Source organism: Camelus dromedarius, chromosome 9 (genome assembly GCF_036321535.1).
Source record: "Camelus dromedarius isolate mCamDro1 chromosome 9, mCamDro1.pat, whole genome shotgun sequence".
Classification (NCBI taxonomy): domain Eukaryota; kingdom Metazoa; phylum Chordata; class Mammalia; order Artiodactyla; family Camelidae; genus Camelus; species Camelus dromedarius.
Genome location: NC_087444.1, coordinates 44,818,428 through 44,827,369, shown reverse-complemented (window position 1 = coordinate 44,827,369; position 8,942 = coordinate 44,818,428). Strand labels below are relative to the sequence as shown.

The 8,942-nt window shown below is 50.2% G+C and overlaps 2 protein-coding genes across 3 annotated transcripts; both read left to right on the top strand.

Annotated features, from left to right (window-relative positions):
- Window positions 1-222: 222 nt before the first annotated feature.
- On the top strand, window positions 223-2,046 carry LOC105102681 (metallothionein-1E). Of its 2 annotated transcripts, none has more exons than XM_010996096.3 (4): window positions 223-378; window positions 728-780; window positions 1,411-1,476; window positions 1,819-2,046. In XM_010996096.3, exons 2-4 carry the CDS (start codon window positions 753-755, stop codon window positions 1,908-1,910), a joined length of 186 nt encoding a protein of 61 aa, XP_010994398.1. In that variant the 5' UTR covers window positions 223-378; window positions 728-752; the 3' UTR covers window positions 1,911-2,046. The 2 variants fall into 2 exon arrangements, with proteins under 2 accessions (XP_010994398.1, XP_010994399.1); XM_010996097.3 differs by lacking the exon at window positions 223-378 and adding an exon at window positions 431-579.
- Window positions 2,047-4,922: 2,876 nt separating this feature from the next.
- LOC105102680 (metallothionein-1D-like) lies at window positions 4,923-6,634 on the top strand. The gene is made up of 3 exons (XM_010996094.3): window positions 4,923-5,033; window positions 5,616-5,681; window positions 6,402-6,634. Exons 1-3 carry the CDS (start codon window positions 5,006-5,008, stop codon window positions 6,491-6,493), a joined length of 186 nt encoding a protein of 61 aa, XP_010994396.1. The 5' UTR covers window positions 4,923-5,005; the 3' UTR covers window positions 6,494-6,634.
- Window positions 6,635-8,942: the final 2,308 nt, after the last annotated feature.

Genomic DNA, 8,942 nt, shown 5'->3' with positions numbered 1-8,942 from the left:
TAGGCTGTGGAGTCCCTGGAGAGTTTTATGCAAAAGATTCAGACAAATGTGCTCATAAGTCCCTTCAGATTTACAGTGGAAGAAGGACAGAAGCAGAAAACAGTGTCTGCCTGGAAATCAAGAACAGAAAAATAGTGCCAAAAGCCCCTGTGGGCTCAGGGAGAGGAAATGCACTGTGAGGCAAAGGTCACATTCAACGCTGGGCCTCTGCACACAACACCCTCAGGACTTTCCACCGCTCCCCGTAAGCCGGGGATGTGAGCACAGGCTAGGGCTGCACACGGGCCCTAGGAAAGGACGTAGCTGAGGACAAAGGCACGGGGACCTGGGGTAGCAAACAGAGCGAGGACAGAGTTCCAGGAAGATCCCAGAACAAAGGTGACTGCCTACCTTGGGAAAATTTGGAAGGGGCGGGCAGGGAGGCTGGGACACGGAATGCCGCCTGCACACAGTCCTTCCGTGAGTTCTAGGGCCAAAGGGACGTCCCAGGCACTGCGCACAGACCCAGCCTTGCACACAGACCCAGCCTTTCTCACAGACCCAGCCTTGCTCACGGAACCCTGCGCTCCGCCCAGCCAGGTGCGCACAGCCAGGCTGGGCGGGTGCAAGGTGGGGAAGGGGCCGCTGCACCCGGGCTGCCTCCTCAGGGTATAAACATAGTACGCGGGCTCCTGGGCTCCAACACACCTCCCACCAGCAAGTGAATCTTCTTCTCCGCTTGCTTTAGACCTCCGGCCTCACCTTGCCTCCAAATGGACCCCAACTGCTCCTGCTCCACTGGTAAGGGACCCTCGGCTCTGGGATTCTGGATGCCACTTCCCCCAAATCAAGAAGAGTCCCTAGGTTAGGAGAAGGGAGTACGCTGAGCTTGAGCTGAAGCGGACTTCTGTAGTTAACCCCAGCATGGACTTTCTCCCTGATCAAGCACCCCCATTAGAGCTTTTCCATCCTCCCAGCGGCTTCCATTTAAGAGGCAAAAAGCCTAAGGTTTAAGGCTGTCCTCTCCCACATCATCCAGGTGGTTGGGGGGCTGCTGGGTCAGCCGCTGTCCAGGCCTCAGATTTGCTTGTGCTGAATGGGAGTGAGGGGATTTTGTCTTTTCTGGGCTCAGACATAAGTTCCCGGCCACCAGACCCAGGCTTCCTGAATGGGCTCTGGAGCCATTCCTGTGGGGTAAATATAAGGCAGTACACAGCCTTTTGTAGCTAAAGGGCAGAGAAGGTGGGGTGAGACTCTGTCTATGCTGGACAGGAGTTCCTAGCGCTGGGCCCTGTACCCAGGAAGAGGATGTGGGGAGGGATTGTTAACTGTCCTGGCAGAGGAGGAGGGTTTAGGGAGGGACTGTTGTCCATCTGCTGGAGCTCCTGCCTCCCACGTCCTGCTCACTGCTGGTCGTTCCCTTCCTGGCAGGCGGCTCCTGCACCTGCGCTGGCTCCTGCACATGCAAAAACTGCAGATGCACCTCCTGCAAGAAAAGTGAGTGCGGGGCCTTCTTGTGGAAACTGGGGGGTGCAGCTAGGATGAGGGAGGGAACCAAGAGCTGGTTCTGAGTGTATGGTTCTGGGGAGCTGGTCTCCCTTTGTCCCCTGGAACCTGTCACTGCTGCTTCTGACTTTCTGCCTTGTCCTGGGCTTAGATGGGGCAGGGCAGTCATTTCCTAGTGGAACCCAAACCCCAAGGGTCCTCCCAGTTGTCTTGGAACAGAGCATGTTTTTCTGCACTAAGGGTCCTCTGGGTCTCAGGGCTTGTGCCTGGTGTTGGGCAGGGAGGTGCCTGGGAAAGTCATCTCTGGCATCTACTTTCCCCATCTCTCCTCAGGCTGCTGCTCCTGCTGCCCTGTGGGCTGCGCCAAGTGTGCCAAGGGCTGTGTTTGTAAAGGGGCATCAGAAAAGTGCAGCTGCTGTGCCTGATGTAAGGGAGAGCCTGCTCCAGATGTAAATGCCCAGGGACGTGGGCAAACCTGCATTTTTATCCAAACCCGACCTGAATGTTACAATCCCTTTTCCAAGAAATATGTGAATGGTAATAAAAAAATTGTTGACACTATTCTGACTCTTTCTGACTGCTCTTTCTGACACTATTTCTGACTGCTTTCTTTCCTGTGTGTGGGAATAATGGCTTGTGTGCCATCTAGGTAGGGCTGGTATAGGAGACTGGATGAGAAGTGCAGAGACTTGGGTAATGGAACAGAATGCTAATGCATAATAAACTGAGTACCTAAAGCAAGACACACTTCTTCACTAAGTTCATCTTCTGTGAGATGGAAGAGCGTTACACCAGATGCTATAATGATTTGGAGCAGACACAGGGTCCCCTCTGTTCTTATGTCAAGGGTTGGTGGATGGCAAGGGCTGGTGACTTCTCAATTCTTCATTTTCCATCCTTTGACTTCCCTGGACAACTTCAGTTCTTCATAGATTTCAGGCTTGATAGACTGTAAAGAATTTGGAATCAAACCCCTAGTACCTAAATCCCTACCTAGGAGACTCAAAATTCCTGCGCCAAAAGATTGATGTGAATTCTCTAGCCATGGTTTTTATTTTCTGTCTTCACAAACCTAAACTCTGGTAATATAAAATAAAGTGAATTACTAAGAAAAATGTAAAAGGACACAATATACAAAACCCAGTTTTTGTTTAACAGACACGTTTGAATAAATATATAAGGAACAGAGTAAGACAGGAAAACTTTTTTAAATTTAAAACTACACATTTATTCATTGAAGGTGTGCACTGAATACTGAAAACACTTTACAAATGCCCCAAGGTGTGGACCACACACACCTGGAGAAGCACTGCCCCCACAGCCCTACAGGGGACATCAATCTTGGCTTGCCCATCACCACTGACAGGACAGCTGCCACCCCTGAGAGTTCCCTGTGCTGACTTGGCTCTGAATTTTTGGAGGTTCTCACATTACTCAGGCTGAAATCTACCTTTTCTTCAAAATCCAGCCCATGACTACTTGAAATCAGCAAAATGACTAGAAATTTGGAGGTAATGCCCAGACATTCCCCAACAAGAGGGAAAGTACCTGGGAACCGATTCCAGATGAAAGATTTCATGTCTGCCTGAGCAGGGTGAAGGCAGATTCTGCAGTTATGAAGTTGTGGTGGTGTTTATCAGGAAGGAGTGAGGCATTGAGTGACTTATAAATAATGGTAATGGCTAGGTCCCCCTGACAAGTTTTGGAGGGATTTGCTATTTGATGTAAAGTCAAAGAGAAAGATGAGTTACGTGGCCCAAACTCAGGACGCTTACCCACAGGTGTCCCGTGTGAAGAGAGGCTTTCAGAAGCCAGCCTGTGTTGGGTGCGTGGGCGTTGGTGTCAGGCAGTCCTGGGTCACAGACCAATAAGGCACTTACCTGCTGTGTAACCTGAGTAAGTTGCTCAACCACTCTAAGTCTCCATTTTCTATAAAAAGATTATATCTCTATGTGGTATTAAGTGAGAGTGGCCTGGCTTCTCACTAGGACTCAATAAACAGTGTCTACTATCATCCTTCTGTTCACAGTGACTTTTCTGGGACAGAATCTTGTTGAAGCCCAACAAGCTCTTGAAAAGGCTAGTTGATTTGCAAGCATTACTCTGGGTTGGAGGTTAAAGTTTGACTGGAAATTTACTGAATGTGTGCTGGAAGGAATGTGGTTGACTTGCAATAGCTCACCTAGGATAAGATGCTGTGACAGCACTTGGGCAAACACAAAAGACTTGCCCACCCTTCATGTCACTTGATCTACATTGAATGAGTGACAAAGAACTTGCAGGGGCTGGAGTTACTGTGCCAATTACACAAAGTTAAAGCGACCTGGCCAAGGGTACCGAGATCACATTCAGAGGTCTGAACCTATACTTCAGTTGTCTTACCTCTTTGCCAAAGATGGCTGATTATGATCTAACTGGATGCTAAGTCCTGCTTCTCCTTATTCAGAGTTGGAAGGGTTGAGATAGTCCAGTTGTGCTCCCGAATGGAGAGATGGGAGTCTGAAGCCCAGAGAGGCCACAGAGCCATGCAGAGGGATCTGACTGCCAACTCTGCTCTTCCCACCGCTGAGTAAAGGGAAACAACCACTTGTTTTGTTATTTAATCTCAGATCTGCCTATCACCTACAATGATCCCTCTCCTGGGCGGGGGGTATCCCATGCTTTGGGGACTCCATCCTGGAGTGGTGGATCTGAGAGGTTGAGGAAACCCCCTTGAAAGTTTAGGCAAAAGAGCACCTAGATAAATGTGCCCATCCATCCGTTCAGCCATGAAGAATGTAAGGAAGGAAGGGTGACAGAGGCCTGTGTTCGCTGCGTTGCTGTTAAGGGAGAAACCGGAGAAACGGTGACTAAAAACCATCGTAGGGGCCAGGGCAGGCAATCTTGGGGACAGGTTCGGGGCGGGAGACTGATGGTGAAGGTCGCATCCATCACAGATCTCTGCATACAACTCAGGCTCCAGCCATGCCTGGAAAGTGAGCAAGTGTTGAGGTTGCACACGAGCTCCTGGAAAGGGCGACACTGAGGACAGAGGTGCGGTGGGGGGTGGGGGGCGGGGGCGGGCGGAGGTTGGGGAAGACGGCGAGGACACGGGTTCCCGGAACACCTGGGGACACCGGCGGCGGCCATCCTTGGGAAAATTGGGAAGGGGAGGGCAGGGAGGCTAGGACACAGCGTACCTTCTGGCTAACTGTCCCTCCCCGCGAACAGGCGCCAAACACCGCCCTGGGTGTGTACAACAGTTTTAGGTGAGCTGGGAGAACCTAGCGCTCGGCCGGCATATTGCTCACAACCCGGCCCCCGGCGCTGCGGTTGCCACCAACTCCAGCCTTGCTCACGGAATCGTGACCTCATCCCGGCCAGGTGCGCACAGCCCGGCCCCGGGCGCTGCTGGCGGCACGGATCCGCCGGGAGGGTGCAAGGCGGGGGCGGGGCCTCCCAGACTCCAGCACGCCTCCCGCCAGACGAGTGAATCTGTTTTGCTACGTGCTTTAAACCTCCAGCCTCACCTCGGCTCCAAATGGACCCCAACAGCTCCTGCTCTCCTGGTAAGGGACTCCTGGCTCTGGGACTTGGATGGCCCCTTCCCAGCACCAAGACAGTGTCCCTGGAGTTAGACAAGGCAGAATTTTTAATTTGAACTCAAGTGGACTCCTGTAGTTCGCCGGATGCTTTCTTCCTAGGCAGGGTCAGGAGAGAATTTCCAGTTTCCCTTTGCCTCTGTTTTTGAATAGAAGGTACTGAGACTTCAGGCTGTCATTTTTGAGGTCACTCAGATGGTCAGAAACTGCTAGACTGGGACCCAGTGTCCTATCTAGGCCTCACAGCTGCAAGACTGATGGAAGGAGGAGACATTGACTCTTCCTGGTCAGAACATGAGGCCCTGGCCCCCAGCCCTAGTTTGCCCGATCTGGGTTTGGAGCCTGGGACATTCCCTGTGGAGTAAAATCGGGAAGGCACCTACCTTCCCTGGCAAGAGAGAAGGGGAAGGCTTCTTCATCTGCCTGAGTGAGACAGGAGCTCCCGCTGCTGGGTCCTTACAGAGGAGGCTGAAGGGAGGGATTGTTTTCCATCTGCTGGAGCTCCTGCATCCCCTGCCTGCTCACTGATGGTGTTTTCCTTCCTGGCAGGCGGCTCCTGCATCTGCGCCGCTTCCTGCACATGCAAAGACTGCAGATGCACCTCTTGCAAGAAGAGTGAGAGTGGGGTCTTCTCTGGGAATCTGGGGTCAGGGCTGAGTCAGAGGAGGGAGCCCAGAGCTCAGCAGGCAGGAGCAGGGCAGGGACCCAGCTTCCTTACATCCCTCGCTCAGAACCTGAACCAGAATCAGAGGTGAAAGAGTCATAAAGTCCCAACCTCTCATTCTAGAAAGGTAAACTGAGCCCAGAGTTGTCACCTAATAGTGTCAAAGATGGAGCCAGGAATAGAACCTAGGTTTCCTTTCTCTGGATGCTGCCATCTGAACCCTCCAGTGTCCTGATCACTTTAGGTTCTTGAACTCGGTGACCAAGTGCATTTTCTCTGATCTGCTGGTGCAGCCCTCTCCTGTGGACGCAGCCCAGAGCTTCCCTGGCCCTCCTGGGGACAGCTCTGGCAGCAGCTTGCTCCCTGTCTAATCTTAACCACTTTTCTCAAGTGGATTTCCTCAAGGAATTCACTATATGGTTCTGTGAGGTGGGATGCTGGCTTTCCATTGCCCCTGGAGGCCCTGCCACAGTCTTCAGGTATTCTGCCCTGTCCTGGGGTAGACAGAGCAGGGCAGCCTTTTCCCACTGTCAGAGACCAATTTTCTCAGGACAGAGCACACCCGCCTAAGTCCTCTGGGCCTGGGGGCAGATCTTGTGCCAGGCCTGCAGTTAGAAAGGGAAATTCCCAGGAATGTGTGCTCTGGCTCTCATTTTCCTTTTCTTCCCCAGGCTGCTGCTCCTGCTGCCCCACGAGCTGTGCCAAGTGCGCCCAGGGCTGCATCTGCAAAGGGGCGTCTGACAAGTGCAGCTGCTGTGCCTGAAGTTGGGGAGACCCTGCCTCAGATATAGATCAAACAGCATGGACAAACTTGCATTTCAAAATTTATTCCTACTACTCTGACCAGATGCTGCATTCCTTTTTCTATAAAATATGTGAATTGTAATAAAATTCATTGACTTTATTTTAGCTCTGTTTTCGTTGGTGTGTCTTGGAAGTAACATACATTATGGTCACCAGGACTGGGGTGGGGGATTGGGCTGGAAGTGCTGAGACATGGGTTCTGGACCTAATTTGTTGTCCCTAACACAGTAAGTGCCTTGAGCAGGTCAGGTTACCTCTCTGAGTTTCAGGTTTTCAGATAGAAATGAAAGCATCATCCACATGAGATAAGGGAATGAGGCACATGGGTTCACCTCTGTCCTCATTGTAAGTGTTGATGGCAGAGAAACTTCTCAGTTTCTCATTTTCACTCTCTCTTATCATCTGCCAAACTTCAGTCCTCAAAGATGTTAGCCTATGAAAGAACTCAGACAGGATGAAATTCAAGCCCCAGCTGTTTTACCTCTACACAGTGCTTACTTCTAAAACACTGTTGAAGGACTAGGTTTTATTTTCTAAGACCGACAGATTTAAACTATGGTAAATAAAATGAATTACTAAGAAAAAGTTTTAGAGGACACAATATATAAAACCCATTTTTAGGTTCAACACACATAATTTCGTTTCTATATGAAGAACCAAGAAGAAAAATAAGACTTAAAGGCTACACATATGTTCATCAAGGCCGTTTATGAGCACTGGAAGCACTTCACAAATGCTCCGCTGTGTGGACCACATACACCTTGTGTAGCACTGCCCCCATCCCATGGGGAGCATCAGTCTTGATTTGCCCAGTGACACAGAGAGGACACCCGCTACCCCTGACAGCTCCCTATGTTGACTGGGCTCTGAATCCTGGGAAGTTCCTCCCTCAAAATCCAGCCCTTGGCTGCTTGAAACCAACAAAGTCACTAGGGATTTGGGAGGAATCACCCAGCCATTTCCCTGCAAGATGGGGTGTACCTGAAAATTGGTTCCAAAAGACTTCATGTCTGCCCGTGTAGACTATTCTGCAATTTGGAGGGTGTGGTAGTGCCTATTTGGCAGGAATACGGTACCCAGTGACTTTGTTATTAATGCTAATGGTTACTCTCCCTGGCTGCTTGTGGAAGAAATTGCTATTTGATGTTCAATCAAAGAGAAGGACGGGCCACGTGGCCCAGGAGTTGGGACCACACTTTCCCACAGCCACCCTGTGTGAACAAGGTATTTCAGAGGTCAGGCTGTGCCGGGTGCTTGGGTTTGGGTGTCAGGCATCCTGGTTCACAGTCACCTTGCCACCTCCTGGCCATGAGACCCTGGCAAGTCATCCATATTCTCAGCCTCCGTTTCCTCATTTGTGTAAAAGACATGATATCTCAATGTGGACAGTTAAATGAGATGGTGGCCTGGCTCCTAGCTTGGGCTTTCTCAACAGTTTCCTCTATGGTCACTATATGCACATGGACATTAGTGAGGATAAGATTTCTTTCAGATCCCAAGAAGCTCCTGGAGAAAAGCTCATTTGTTTCAAAATATACTCAGCATGAGGCTATAGATGATAGGAACTTTGCTTCTCTGGTGCCAGAGGGAGTGTGGATGTCCTCTAATAAGTCCCATGGGGAAAGACGCTGCCACAGCATTTAGACAGAGTCAGAAACCTTTCCCACCTGTCATGTCATTTGATTTACAAAGGATTCAGGGAGAAAGTGAACATGCAGGGGCTGGAGTGATTGTGCCAATTCAAGAGAGGTTAAGCAATCTGGACAAGGTCACACAGCTCATAGTCAGAGATCTGAACTTATATGATCTCACTTCCTAGCTACAGGATGCTGATTATGATCTAACTGGATGCTAAATTCTGCTTTTTCTTATTCAGAGCTGAAAGGGTCCTCTGAGACAGTCCAGTTGTGCTCTTGGCTGGAGAGATGGGAGTCTGAAGCCCAGAGAGGTCACAGAGATGTGCAGAGGGATCTGACTGCCTGTTCAATGCTTTTCCGTGGCTGCGTCTGTGCCAGGTGTTCAGTGTCCTCATCTTTCATGTGATGCATTGATGCCCGGTGGTGGGTGAGGGCACGATGCTGCAGTCAGCCTGCATAAGTGCAACCCCCACCTGTGTCACTTATAGCCAGGTGATACAATCTCTCTGTGGCTCAGCCTGCTCTGCTTTAAGAGAGCAGAATAGTCATTTTGGGGCTAGGGATAAATAATACATAAAAAGAACTTAGATGATAATATACAGCGAGTAACCTATAATATTTGATATTACTTTATTATTACCATGAATAGCATAGGAGACATTTTTCAACTTCCAGACCAATAAACCAGGACTGGGGTGCATGGCTGTGTGTCCTCTCTTGTCTTCATCAACCACGTAAGCATGTGACCAGTTGTCCTGAAAGGGTTATCCT

What these genes read in the sequence shown, in the direction of transcription:
- LOC105102680 (XM_010996094.3), top strand. Translation starts at nt 5,006, where the DNA reads ATGGACCCCAACAGCTCCTGCTCTCCTG. An exon ending in CAACAGCTCCTGCTCTCCTG is followed by an intron (nt 5,034 to 5,615) that starts GTAAGGGACTCC and finishes CCTTCCTGGCAG; the next exon opens with GCGGCTCCTGCATCTGCGCC. An exon ending in ATGCACCTCTTGCAAGAAGA is followed by an intron (nt 5,682 to 6,401) that starts GTGAGAGTGGGG and finishes TTTCTTCCCCAG; the next exon opens with GCTGCTGCTCCTGCTGCCCC.
- LOC105102681 (XM_010996096.3), top strand. Translation starts at nt 753, where the DNA reads ATGGACCCCAACTGCTCCTGCTCCACTG. An exon ending in CAACTGCTCCTGCTCCACTG is followed by an intron (nt 781 to 1,410) that starts GTAAGGGACCCT and finishes CCTTCCTGGCAG; the next exon opens with GCGGCTCCTGCACCTGCGCT. An exon ending in ATGCACCTCCTGCAAGAAAA is followed by an intron (nt 1,477 to 1,818) that starts GTGAGTGCGGGG and finishes ATCTCTCCTCAG; the next exon opens with GCTGCTGCTCCTGCTGCCCT.